General features: G+C 41.0%; 1 protein-coding gene across 1 annotated transcript; it reads left to right on the forward strand.

The window, feature by feature from the left end:
* The first annotated feature begins 10093 nt into the window (after positions 1 to 10093).
* On the forward strand, positions 10094 to 13651 carry MGP (matrix Gla protein). Its single transcript, XM_055394182.2, has 4 exons — positions 10094 to 10248; positions 11718 to 11750; positions 12593 to 12668; positions 13271 to 13651. Exons 1-4 carry the CDS (start codon positions 10188 to 10190, stop codon positions 13410 to 13412), a joined length of 312 nt encoding a protein of 103 aa, XP_055250157.2. The 5' UTR covers positions 10094 to 10187; the 3' UTR covers positions 13413 to 13651.
* Positions 13652 to 14118: the final 467 nt, after the last annotated feature.

Genomic DNA, 14118 nt, shown 5'->3' on the forward strand with positions numbered 1-14118 from the left:
GTCTGCATCAGAGGGCAGACACACTGAAATCATAATCACAGGAAACTAGCCGATCTGATCACATGGACCACAGCCGAATGTGGTCCACTGGAGAAGGGAATGGCAAACCACTTCAGTATACTTGCCTTGAGAACCCCATGAACAGTAACAAAGGGCGAAATGATAGGATACTGAATGAGGAATTCCCCAGGCCGGTAGGTGCCCAGTATGCTACTGGAGCTCAGTGGAGAACTAACTCTAGAAGGAATGAAGGGATGGAGCAAAAGCAAAACCAATACCCAGTTGTGGATGTGACCAGTGATAGAAGCAAGGTCCGGTGCTGTAAAGAGCAATATTGCATAGGAACCTGGAATGTTATGTCCATGAATCAAAGCAAATTGGAAGTGGTCAAACAGGAGATGGCAAGAGTGAACATCGACATTCTAGGAATCAGTGAATTAAAATGGACTGGAATGGGTGAATTTAACTCGGATGACCATTATATCTACTACTGTGGGCAGGAATCCCTTAGAAGAAATGGAGTAGCCATCATGGTCAACAAAAGAGTCCGAAATGCAGTACTTGGATGCAATCTTAAAAACGACAGGATGATTTCTGTTCGTTTCCAAGGCAAACCATTCAATATTACAGTAATCCAGGCCTATGCCCCAACCAGTAATGCTGAAGAAGCCGAAGTTAATCGGTTCTATGAAGACCTACAAGACCTTTTAGAACTAACACCCAAAAAAGATGTCCTTTTCATTCTAGGGGACTGGAATGCAAAAGTAGGAAGTCAACAAACACCTGGAGTAACAGGCAAATTTGGCCTTGGAGCACGGAATGAAGCAGGGCAAAGGCTAATAGAGTTTTGTCAAGTGAACGCACTGGTCATAGCAAACACCCTCTTCCAACAACACAAGAGAAGACTCTACACATGGACATCACCAGATGGTCAACACCGAAATCAGATTGATTATATTCTTTGCAGCCAAAGATGGAGAAGCTGTATACAGTTAGTGAAAACAAGACCAGGAGCTGACTGTGGCTCAGATCATGAACTCCTTATTGCCAAATTCAGACTGAAATTGAAGAAAGTAGGGAAAACCACTACACCATTCAGATATGACCTCAATCAAATCCCTTATGATTATACAGTGGAAGTGAGAAATAGATTTAAGGGAATAGATCTGATTGATAGAGTGCCTGATGAACTCTGGACGGAGGTTCGTGACAGTGTACAGGAGACAGGGACCAAGACCATCCCCATGGAAAAGAAATGCAAAAGAGCGAAATGGCTGTCTGAGGAGGCCTTACAAATAGCTGTGAAAAGAAGAGAGGCGAAAAGCAAAGGAGAAAAGGAAAGATATAAGCATCTGAATGCAGAGTTCCAAAGAATAGCAAGGAGAGATAAGAAAGTCTTCCTCAGTGATCAATGCAAAGAAATAGAGGAAAACAACAGAATAGGAAAAACAAGAGACCTCTTCAAGAAAATTAGAGATTCCAAGGGAACATTTCATGCAAAGATGGGCTCGATAAAGGACAGAAATGGTATGGACCTAACAGAAGCAGAAGATATTAAGAAGAGGTGGCAGGAATACACAGAAGAACTGTACAAAAAAGATCTTCACGACCAAGATAGTCACGATAATGTGATCACTGACCTAGAGCCAGACATCTTGGAATGTGAAGTCAAGTGGGCCTTAGAAAGCATCACCACGAACAAAGCTAGTGGAGGTGATGGAATTCCAGTTGAGCTATTTCAAATCCTGAAAGATGATGCTGTGAAAGTGCTGCACTCAATATGCCAGCAAATTTGGAAAACTCAGCAGTGGCCACAGGACTGGAAAAGGTCAGTCTTCATTCCAATCCCAAAGAAAGGCAATGCCAAAGAATGCTCAAACTACCACACAATTGCACTCATCTCACACGCTACTAAAGTCATGCTCAAAATTCTCCAAGCCAGGCTTCAGCAATATGTGAACCGTGAACTTCCAGATGTTCAAGCAAGTTTTAGAAAAGGCAGAGGCACCAGCGATCAAATTGCCAACATCTGCTGGATCATGGAGAAAGCAAGAGAGTTCCAGAAAAACATCTATTTCTGCTTCATTGACTATGCCAAAGCCTTTGACTGTGTAGATCACAATCAACTGTGGAACATTCTGAAAGAGATGGGAATCCCAGACCACCTGACCTGCCTCTTGAGAAACCTGTATGCAGGTCAGGAAGCAACAGTCAGAACTATACATGGAACAACAGACTGGTTCCAAATAGGAAAAGGAGTACGTCAAGGCTGTATATTGTCACCCTGCTTATTTAACTTATATGCAGAGTACATCATGAGGAATGCTGGGCTGGAAGAAGCACAAGCTGGAATCAAGATTGCCGGGAGAAATATCAATAACCTCAGATATGCAGATGACACTACCCTTATGGCAGAAAGTGAAGAGGAACTCAAAAGCCTCCTGATGAAAGAGAAAGAGGAGAGTGAAAGGGTTGGCTTGAAGCTCAACATTCAGAAAACAAAGATCATGGCATCTGGTCCCATCACTTCATGGGAAATAAATGGAAAAACAGTGGAAACAGTGGCTGACTTTATTTTGGGGGGCTCCAAAATCACTGCGGATGTTAATTGCAGCCATGAAATTAAAAGACGCTTACTCCTTGGAAGGAAAGTTATGACCAACCTTGATAGTATATTAAAAAGCAGAGACGTTACTTTGCCAACCAAGGTCCGTCTAGTCAAGGCTATGGTTTTTCCCGTGGTCATGTATGGATGTGAGGGTTGGACTGTGAAGAAAGCTGATTGCTGAAGAATTGATGCTTTTGAACTGTGGTGTTGGAGAAGACTCTTGAGAGTCCCTTGTACTGCAAGGAGATCCAACCAGTCCATTATAAAGGAGATCAATCCTGGGTGTTCATTGGAAGGACTGATGCTAAAGCTGAAACTCCAATACTTTGGCCACCTCATGCGAAGAGATGACTCAATGGAAAAGAGTCTGATGCTGGGAAGGATTGGGGGTGGGAGGAGACAGGGACGACAGAGGATGTGATGGCTGGATGGCATCACCGACTCGATGGACATGCGTTTTAGTGAACTCCGGGAGTTGGTGACGGACAGGGAGGCCTGGCGTTCTGTGATTCATGGGGTCGCAAAGAGTCGGACACAACTGAGCGACTGAACTGAACTGAACTGAACTGTGTCACTGAGAAATATGAGTTTCAGGAACTTAAATGACTTGTCAAATATCACACAATAACTTTCCATTGTCTAGATACCACTTTCTTTTATCCAGTCATCTGTTGATGGACACTTAGGTCATTTCCAAAAATAGCATGCCTCAACCGGTAGGATTATTTACCTATTACAGGACCCTTCTTCAAAACCCAGTCTAGCTTATATGAAGATTGTTTCTCTGAGGAAGTAGCAAAGATACAGAAGGAATACCAAGGTGGAGTAAAGCCAAGGGATCATCACTCCTTCCAGGGATTGAACTCGCAGACTCCTGCATTGGCAGATGGACTCTCTACCACTGAACCACCAGGGAAGCCCACTTGATTTACTACCTAAAGTTAAAATCACCTTAAGAATTAGTTACATTTCCACTTAAATGAAGTACTTTTGGATTATACTCAAGGTCCATCCAGAAATCTATCTCTGACTGAGGGAGTTCAAAGAAGATATGTTCATTTCTTCAGGTCAACTTTAAAAGTGGCTAACTATTTTTAACTTCTCTTATTACTAATGATACCATTATTATGCTTATTAAATTTCTCTTGAATCACTCACTATTGTTTAAAGCTATTGTTTTATTGTCCCTAAAACTACCTTTTGTAATTTAAAACTGTACTCTCAAGTTCTTGGGTGTTGTGATTTGGTGAACAAAGGTATCATCCTTTCCCTTCCCTTCACATTTTTACAAATGTTTACAACAGTCTTGCTTTCACCCTGGACTTCCCAGGTGGCGTAGTGATAAAGAAATCCGCCTGCCAACCTCAGAGATGCAGGTTCAATCCCTAGTTCAGGAAGATCCCCTGGAGAAGAAAATGGCAACCCACTCAAAGTATTCTTGCCTGAAAAACTCCATGGGGGGGAGGAGTTTTGTGGGTTGCAGTCCATGGGGTCTCCAAGAGTTGAACACAACTGAGCACTGCTTTCATCTTACCCATAGAGACACCATTTCATCCTTCTCATATCACATTTTACCAGCCCCATCTCCAAACCTCCTATTTCTGCCAGTCACCAATACCTTCTTCAGTTCCTGCAAGTTACTTGGCTCTATTTCTTGCTGTTGTAAATTTTCTGAATATAGGAAGAACTATTTTTATGTTGGTGAGTTGGAATAATGAAAGGAGAACACAGGATGTGGCAAAGGGTGGGATGGGAGGAGAATAGATCTAATGGGGTCCCTTCCCTTCCAGCTAAGGTCGTGGTGCCATGAGAAAAGTTCCCCAGACTTTAACTTCACACCTTTCCCACAGGAAGCAGCCAGAGTCTGATGAGTAAGCAGCCAGCCTTCCCTAACTTCATCTCTAGCCAAGACTTGAGACACAGAACAAATGTTTTGCTTTGAGTTAGAGGAGCATCTTGTAAATTGAGTCTAGATTTCCAGCTTTGCTTGGGGTCTAAGTAACTGTAGAAATTGCCTTTGTAGACACCGTGGAGCCTGTATTCTTATACCAAATAGATTGCTTCCCCAAAACTTTCAGCTTGCTTCAGGAATCACCAAGTCTCATCCCAGCCTATGAACATTCATGTTTGCTGACTGTCATCTGGTTTGGTATAAGTAACTGTAGAAATTAGCCTTGTAGACACTGTGGAGCCTGTATTCTTATACTAAACTAGATGACTTGGTGATTCCTGAAGCAAGCTGAAAGGTTTGGGGAAGCAACTTTTTGAGTTGGAGCTTGTTTGGACAGGCAATTTAGCATGCAGAGTGCTGGATAGAGAAATGAGGGACTTGGGTTCCAATACCGAATGCATCCCTTTTCTATGACTTTATGTCATTAAACTATCTGCAATGATATGGAATTATGAAAATCTGTGATTTCTATTGTCAAAATTTAAAGGACATTGAATAAATTATTATATTAAATATGTATATCTTTGTTTAAGTTTATCTTTAGCTCTGAAACTGGGAATTCAATGTTCCTTGCAGACACAATCACAGAATTATTTAAGTAGGAATCAGAACATTAGGGAACAATGTGTGATTGTATCAGTGGTTACAATCATATTCTTTTAAGTCAAACAACCCTGTGTTTTTAATCTCGTCTTTGCCACTTAATTGCTATATGGCCTTGGCTTAAATATGCAACTTCTTTGAGCTTAATTTTCTCATTTATAATATGTGAATAATTATGTTTGGTATGTAGGATTATTATGAGAAGTAAAAAACACAGTGACTCAAAAGTGATCATCACAGTGCTTACTATATAGTGCAGACTTGATGTATGATATATTACTTTGATAGTTGTATTTTTTATATCTGCTATTGCATTTTTTAAAATGAAACTTTTAATAGAAAAGAAAAGGGTAGAGGAAATCATCTATATAGTAAAAAGAGAAAAATTACAGCCATTCCTAGCCAGGAGTTCAGTTTATCCAGCTTTCTTTGCCTTTCCCCAGAATTTTCTGCCCAGGTTTCCAAGATGCTCCTTCCATACTTGAGTTTGACAAAGATTGATTTTCACTTAGTTCAGCTACAAGACAAATTAAGAAAAAGACTGGGGAATTTGATTCACAGAAAGCTATGTGGATTCATAAAAAATGAGATGAAGAATCCATTCAAGGAGCTTCCCTTAAAGGAATAGAACAAAGAGGTCGGCATTGTCTCATAAAATTGGTTAGATGTTTTTCAATTCACTGCCTTTTGGCGTCCTAGAAAGTGATTCCTGTTTTTATTTTCAGAGTTGTTGCTTCCTCCTCTTCTCTTCTTTGCCTTTTCCCCTTTACTGGCAAGAGTGAGGTTTTAGTGCTGCCAGTAAAATAATAATATGAACTCATAAAACCAACATTGTGTAAATAAAGCTGAATTTCACGGGACAGGGGAAAAAAAAAAACCTGATGGGAGCCAGGAAAATTCCTAAAAAAGACAAAATGCCTAGCAGTCTGAAATAAAGGTAGCAGTCTCTACCCTAGAGAAAGGGTAAGAAAGAAGAGAAAGAGGAAGATGTAGAATTGGTGGAGAAATATTCACTTTATTTGTTGTTGTTCAGTTGCTAAGTCGTGTCTGACTCTCTGTGACCCTGTGGATTGCACACACCAGGATTCCCTGTCCTTCACTGTCTCCCAGAGTTTGCTCAAATTTATATCCATCGAGTCGGTGATACTGTCTAACCAACTCATTCTCTTCCACCCCCTTCTCCTTTTGCCCTCAATCTTTCCCAACACCAGGGTCTTTTCCAATGAGTCAGCTCTTTGCATCAGGTGACCAAAGTATTGAAGGTTTAGCATCAGTCCTTAATACTGTACCATTATTTTAGTCACAGAAATACTACAGAAAAGCGATAACTCTTTTGGCATGTGTCCCAGCACAAATTTTTCTGAGAAACTTCTCCCCTAGTAATTCCTGGCAGCTCTGCCAACCTTCCCCCGAGTCAGATTCTCTCCTTGAATTTTGAGCTTGTCCTCAGTGTTTTTCATGAGGCTCTGCAAACAAAGGCACTCCTGAGTGTCCATAAAAAAGTCAGTCCAATGAGAAAGCATATCACTTGGTCTTCTCTAGTGCCAATCAGCTATCTAAACAAATGTCCATATAAGAAGAGTCACTGATTAAATTTGTGATCTAAAAACACACTTTATTCATGACAGCAGAGTTCATATCTGCATTTTTTGTCCCTGTATTTCCAGCTTAGAGTTGGCACATAGTAAATAAATGCTCAATAAATTTGTGAGATGGATCGATGGATGGATGACTAAAACCTTGAGGCTACTTCTGGTTCTGAAAGGTGTGGCCATCCTTGTCTTCTCCTCCTGAGACAGGTAGAATAGGAGATCTTGTATTTCTGTTGCCTGGATTATACCACACTGACAATCTCACATGAGAAAATTCCTGTACAATCTAAGTAAAAACTGGTAATCCTATCACTGCCTCTCTCAGAGCTTGGTTGTCACTTCTGGGAGTGTCCTCAAATATTCTCTTCACTAAAAAATATTTCCCTTGAGTAGTTAGGGGGAAACAACTATATAAATGTTTTTCATTGGATTTCAAAACTCCAAACGTAAGTTAAAACTTCACATGGTCTAGTCTTTACAAGATATCCAAATTTTAAAAATGCAAACTAGCAGCCAACATTAATTAAAGACAATTTTAATATTTTTTTCCAGTTCTCAATCTTTTACAATCTGAAAAATACTATTCATAACCAAAGCCATTTTGATTTATCTGTTTTCATGTCTTATTTTCAACATGTCTCACATCCTACAGCTGTCTCAAAGCTTTTCTCGCTATAATTCAATCTCTTCCTTAAACTCCCCCATCCAGAAAACCAAACCTACAAAGCTCTTCCTCATTTCTCCCCCTTCACTTTTTTTCTACCTCCATTTTTTCTCTCTCTCATAAGTCAGTCTCGGCCTTTTCCAATACAAAAGCTCCATTGAGTTAGTCCAAATCCTCTTTATAAGGATACACTACTGGAGCTGACACATACAGAATTGTCTTTGAGACAATTTAGATAGCCAATTGGCACTAGGGAAGACCAAATGATAAGGGAGGAAAGAAATAGAAGGGCTCTGAATTCTCACACATGCATGCATGCTAATCACTTACGAATCCTCCATAAATGAAATTGAGCATAGGAGAACTCAAGCATAGATGGAAACAGTGAAAGGAAAGATGAGGGACTTGTAAGAGACAGTTTCCAAAAGGAAGTGTTAGCCTTACAAAAACCAAAACAAGTCTGATGCTACTCTCAGAGGAAAACCTGCAGTCTTTCAGTGTCATCTGTGTACGTTCTATTGAGAGTGAAGACCTTGGTTCTGGTTAAAACAGCTAATGTTATTGACAGTTGTGCCAGGAAGAGTTAGGATCAACTGCAAACTAATATGGGGCCGTAAAATGTAATGTGTTTCCCTAACTTCCTGTTTTTCCTGAGAAGAAAATAATAAATCCTTTATTAAAAAATAAAAATAAAAAGGACAATAAAGAGAGATGTGTAAATGTTTAGGAAACGCAGTGGAGGCTGTGTTTAAAATGACTTGTGAAAAAAAGATGAAGCTTAAATTTGGCTTCCCTGGTGGCTCAGAGGTTAAAACGTCTGCCTGCAGTGCGGGAGACCTAGGTTCGATCCCTGGGTTGGGAAGAACCCCTGGAGAAGGAAATGGCAACCCACTCCCGTATTCTTGCCTGGAGAATCCCATGGACAGAGGAGCCTAGTAGGCTACAGTTCACAGGGTTGCAAAGAGTCAGACACAACTGAGTGTCATCATTTCTCTTTAAATTAGAAAAAGAAATGTAAGATTTTCAACTTTGGATTTAGAGAATGGAAAAATAAATAATTATGAGATCAGAAAGGTGACAAGAGCATGGCTGCCCTCTGCATTTGGGAATAGAGAGGATTGCTAGAATTGACCAGAAAAAGATGGAGCTAGTGTACATCACAAAGCACGTGTTTGTAGCTGGAGAAGAGAGAATCTGTAAAAGTGAAAGTGTTAGTCCCTCAGTCGTGTCTGACTTTTTGCCACCCAGTGGACAGTAGCCCACCAGGCTCCTCTGTCCTTGGGATTCTCCAGGCACTGGAGTAGGAAGCCATTCCCTTCTCCAGGGGATCTTCCTGACCCAGGGATCAAACCCAGGATTCCTGCATTGTAGGCAGATTCCTTACCATCTGAGCTACCAGGGAAGTCCACCCCAATAAGACAAAAACAACGAGGCAAGAGGCTCTGTCTAGCTGTTCATCATTGCTCCCAGAAATTAATCTTCATTGAAAAGTATACCCACCCACCCCATTTCAGCCCCTTTTGCTCTTCCAGCCCAATTTAGAGGTTCTGCAACTTTAACTGTTCCACAATCTGCTATTCTGTGACACAAGTCTATTTTTCTGTTGAGAAGACTCTTGGGTACCCAGGCAACAGGGACACATCTGATAGGAAAGGTTTTCTGACTGTCCAAGAGGATAAAAAAATAAAAGAGCTTTGTCTACAAGACAACCAGAGACACCAAATTGCAATCGAAGGATTGCAATCAGAAATAGAGAAATAGAGCTTCTGATTCTGATGGAGGTGTATGTTTGTGAAGGTGTGTGTTTGTGAAAATCTGTCTTGGAAGACACAGGACAGCTCAAGAGCAAAGTGAATAATAAGGAGGTTCTTACCTCCTTAGGGACTGTCTTATTTGTCTCTAGGTCCCCACAACACCTAGCAGGGTACCTTGCATCTCATCTGCCACTCACTAAAAGTGTATTGAATTAGTTCATTATCAAGACAATGCCTTCAGACAAAGTGAGGTGGGTATCCTTGCTGCACTTGAGATGAGTGATAGCCAACCTAAGAAGGCATCAGTGTGCCAGTCTGGACTCAAGTCACAAAACTGGATGGGCAAGTTGCTGCTGAGCCAATGGAGGAAACAGAAGCCAGGGGGTCCTTGACCATCCCCATCCTGCTGAGCACTTGGAAAAACTGCAAAAGGGATATATTACCAGGTGAACACCCAAGTGGTTAGGATTAACAGTTCAGCCCTACGAGGAAAATAATTCTAAATTAGAACAAGCACAGAAAGTGAAGTCCTTTCTCCCCCAGAACCTCTCATCCATCCATCAGGGGAGTGAAGAGAACACTATGGCTCTGTGTATGGACCAAACCTGAAAGACCCAACGTCAAGGCCAGGGAGGGCAGACCAGAGAAGGAATTAGAAAGGCAAACACGTGTTTGTGGCAACTCCCTTCTCTGTGGACCTGTGCCCAGGTCTGACCCAAACATAGGGCAGCCACAACTTGTGTACCAGGGCAGTCTCCTGCCATACAAGTCAGGTCCAGGAGTGAGGGAAAACTGCCCACCCGGAGTAGATAATATCTGGAAGGAATGAGTATTTGGGAAAAGTCCCAGTGCTCATTGAATGCCAACCAGTCTCCACCTTCTCTGGCCCCCTCCCCCTGGTCCCACCCCTTTCAGCTCGGATTCTTATAAAAACCCCACAGCCTTTCACCAACAGCCTGTAGCTGTCTCTCTGCACTGCTGCTCCGGGAGACGGTGCGAGTGGCCCGGAGACGCCATGAAGAGCCTGCTCCTTCTCTCCGTCCTGGCTGCCTTGGCTGTGGCAGCTCTGTGCTATGGTGAGAACTTTCTCCTGCTGTCTCTCTGTTTTTTTTCTTTTCTGCCACTGACTTCAGTTTTCATGGGTTTTTTCCTCTCCCTCCTTCTCTTCTTTCCCTTTTGCTCTTATAATCTTAGAGGACCATGATTTGACATTTCCCAAGTCCTTTGAGCACTGATCTGCTCCATCAAGCCTTTTTTTTTTTCATCGTATTTTTTACCTCTTCAATATCCGGACTCTTGTATGTAACTTAATAGACAAATTCTTTCTATGGTAAGTCACTCTATAGCTAGAAACTTTGCTATTTCAGGTAAAAAAGAAAAAGATATCAACTCTCCATCCCCTAAGCTCTCATTTAAACAAATAAGAATGTTTATTTTGACTTTGGTTACAATTGGTTAAGGGTATCTGTTGAATCACTAACCTTTAAGAAAACCAGTTTTCACTCGAAGTGATATGTATGGCCTCCTCTAGGAGCAGGACAATCTCATGAAGTTAACATTTTTTTTTTAGTGAATGAATTTAAAAATAAAGTTTTACATTTAAAGAATCTCAGAGAAAAATCCCTTTCTTAGTTTCTATTGTTAAAAGACCAATTTTGCCTGGTTCTCTGTATTGTTAAACATATGTGTGTCTGTTCGAATAATGAAAAGAAATCTCAGGCAACATGATTTAGGTCATTCAGTCTTATGGTTCAATTATGTGGATATTCTAGGTTTTCTTGAGCCTCAATTATATGAACAGCTATCTGTAGTTTGCTCCTTAGTCTTGAAATTATATGCCAGTTTTCTGTATCAGAGTATTTGGCTTTTCTCCTTCTTTCTAACTTTTCAAGCACACTCATATGTTTACAACTATGAGTTTCTTATTGCCAAATTTACCTGCTTTGCCTAGGAGAATGGGAGAAAGAAGAAATCTTTTCCTTCGGCATCGTCTCAGTTCTTTCTCTGACCTGGCATCGTGCCCAATGTGAGATGTCAGCTGAAGCCAGTGGTTTCTGTGGCTGTCAGTTTAACACAGGTTCTTAAGAGGCTTTCAGAACCTCTTAGGAACCTGTTGTGGAGAAGCCCAGCCAAGCCATCTGCCCAGCGTGCCTGGAGAGTCTTGCCTATCTCCTCAACGCTATGTTCCTTCCTTGATTTCAGGTCCCAAATTAAATCAAGGAAGGCTCCCTGGAGATTTACATGCAGCATTTAAACTGTCTTATTTTACCAGCCTAAAGACTTCATAGTTCTTAGAAAATTTTAGCTTAAACCAGGGCTGCTGGCTCCTTTAACACCAGAAAAACTAAAGAGTAGACATATCCCAGAAAGAACAGAGCTAGAGAAACAGCTCATAAATCCTAAATGCCTGAAATCTGTAATAACTACACTGCTAAATATACTCCTCCCATCTTTTTAACTCTTCCCTTTCCTTCCTTTCCTATATTTAAACTCCTGTGGTCTGTGAAAAGTAACAATAAAATGCATCTTTTTTTTTCAATTCCAGAATCTCATGAAAGCCTGGAATCCTATGAAATCAGTAAGTAAATATTTGAGTTCCTTACTGGAATCTCAGGTATTGAAGAAGCTCCTAATTCTTAAATAGACAAAATGGTAATACCTATAACAGGAAAAAGAGGGTATCTTTTGGAAAAGTAAAGTAAATTTTAAAAAGTCAGTGACTATAAAAAAATCACCAGATGAGCAATTTTTAAATTTCTAAGATAGCAAGTATACTTTCGACATACTTAGCAACCATAAAATCTCATTTGGAAATTTTAAGTTGGCACCACAACAACCACACAGATGGAAAATGAGGAGCAGTGACAAATGACAAAGTACAGGCTCGGAGGCCAAGTCAGCTGGGAGACCACAGACATCAGCATTCTCTTGGACACTATTGAATATCAACTTATAAAGACTGAGTAGAGAAACAAATATCATGTTCAACTTTAATTTGTTTATTACTTTATGATGTTTAAACCGTTCATTTACTGAAAATCTAAAATTATGTTTTAAGACCTCAGGACAAAGAGGATTTCTCCTCACAGAATAAAAAACACACTTGACTAGAAATACCGAAATCGAGAAAGGCAAAATGATGACCTAAAGCAAAATAAACAAGCAAGGTCTATTATAGCCTGTGTGCCAAGTCTCTAGTAACCCACATGTCGGTTATTAATTTCTTTGGATCAGGCAGTTTATGAAATTTGCTTTATCTCCCCCTTTACTCTTCATAGTTATGAAACTATGAAACTAATTTTCATAGTTACACAAAATGCAGAAATGAATGAGCTTTCAAATGTATTTGTGTCAGAGAATACTCATGGAAATATTATCAATGACCGATTGCCTAAAACTGCACCTATTTTCTGTTTTAAGATCCCTTCATCAACAGGAGAAATGCTAACACCTTTATATCACCACAACATAGATGGAGAGTGAAAGCCCAAGAGAGGTGGGTGATGACACGTGATGGGGGAGATCAATATTCCCAGATCTGAATGGAGGCAGAAATGGATTTTTTTTCCATTGTACATATCATTTCTAAGTATATTCCAAAATCAAAGAATGTACATTAAAAACAACGTACAAAAACAACTGAATTTCTAGAGGACTATTTTGTGAAAGGCCCCGAAAGGAGAGGGAGGGAGGAGGTAAAGGAGGAAAGACAGAAAATTTCTATTTTTATTGGAAAAGGAAATTCCCCCTCTTTCACCTTTCCTCCTTGTTTTGTAAATATCTCTTCATCTTGGGGGAATCCCTGGTGGCTCAGACTGTAAAGAATCCACCTGCAGTGAAGGAGACCTGAGTTCGATTCCTGAGTCAGGAAGATCCCCTGGAGAAGGGAATGGCTACCCACTCCAGTATTCTTTACTGGAAAATTCCATGGACAGAGGAACCTGGCTGGCTACAGTGCATGGGGTCACAAAGAGTCAGACACACCTGAGCCACTAACACTATGGGATCTCGCCACGATATTTTCGTATTCTTTTTTTCTTACTTCTCCACTTTCTTTATGCCTCTCAATTTCAGCTTCTTTTTTTTCTCATTTTCTAGAATCCGAGAACTCAACAAGCCTCAATACGAGCTCAACCGGGAAGCTTGTGATGACTTCAAACTTTGCGAACGCTATGCCATGGTGTATGGATACAATGCTGCCTACGACCGTTATTTCCGGCAGCGCCGAGGGGCCAAATGAGACTGGACGAAAGTCTCTTTCCAGAGCCTGGTGCCTGGTTTTGTATTCCCTTGCAGTAGCATTACTGAACTATATAGAAACATACGAATCGCTTAATTGTTCCTTAAACGTTCTTGTCTGGCTGCATCCCTCTTTCCTGCCCACAGGTTGAAAAGTAATGAAAATGAAGCGGAGTGAAGGTCAAGGGGGAGTTAAGATGTGTGATTCTTCCATAATAAACTTCTGGTTGGATACTTACAGTTTGAGTCTGATTTCTTCTGGGAAAATACTGAGATATTTCAATCAAGGCCCACCTAGCCCAGAACAGGAGATTCTGTTAATCATACTTTGGCCACCTCATGAGACGAGTTGACTCACTGGAAAAGACTCTGATGCTGGGAAAGGTTGGGGGCGGGAGGAGAAGGGGACGACGGAGAATGAGATGGCTGGATGGCATCACCGACTCTGTGGACATGAGTTTGAGTGTACTCCGGGAGTTGGTGATGGACAGGGAGGCCTGGCGTGCTGTGATTCATGGGGTCGCGGAGAGTCGGACACGACTGAGCGACTGAACTGAACTGAACTGAACTGAATGCTGATTAAGTGCACAGGAAAAACTAAACTTAGAAGACACTTGCCCAGCTGTAGTTTGTCTAGACTCTCTCTACCTCGGGATCAGTGAATGGCTGCTTCTTATTATGTGTTTTCCAGTATTTTCAAATACCAT

Source organism: Moschus berezovskii, chromosome 6, assembly GCF_049115385.1.
Source record: "Moschus berezovskii isolate FMDL1 chromosome 6, NW_MosBer_1.0, whole genome shotgun sequence".
NCBI classification, from domain to species: domain Eukaryota; kingdom Metazoa; phylum Chordata; class Mammalia; order Artiodactyla; family Moschidae; genus Moschus; species Moschus berezovskii.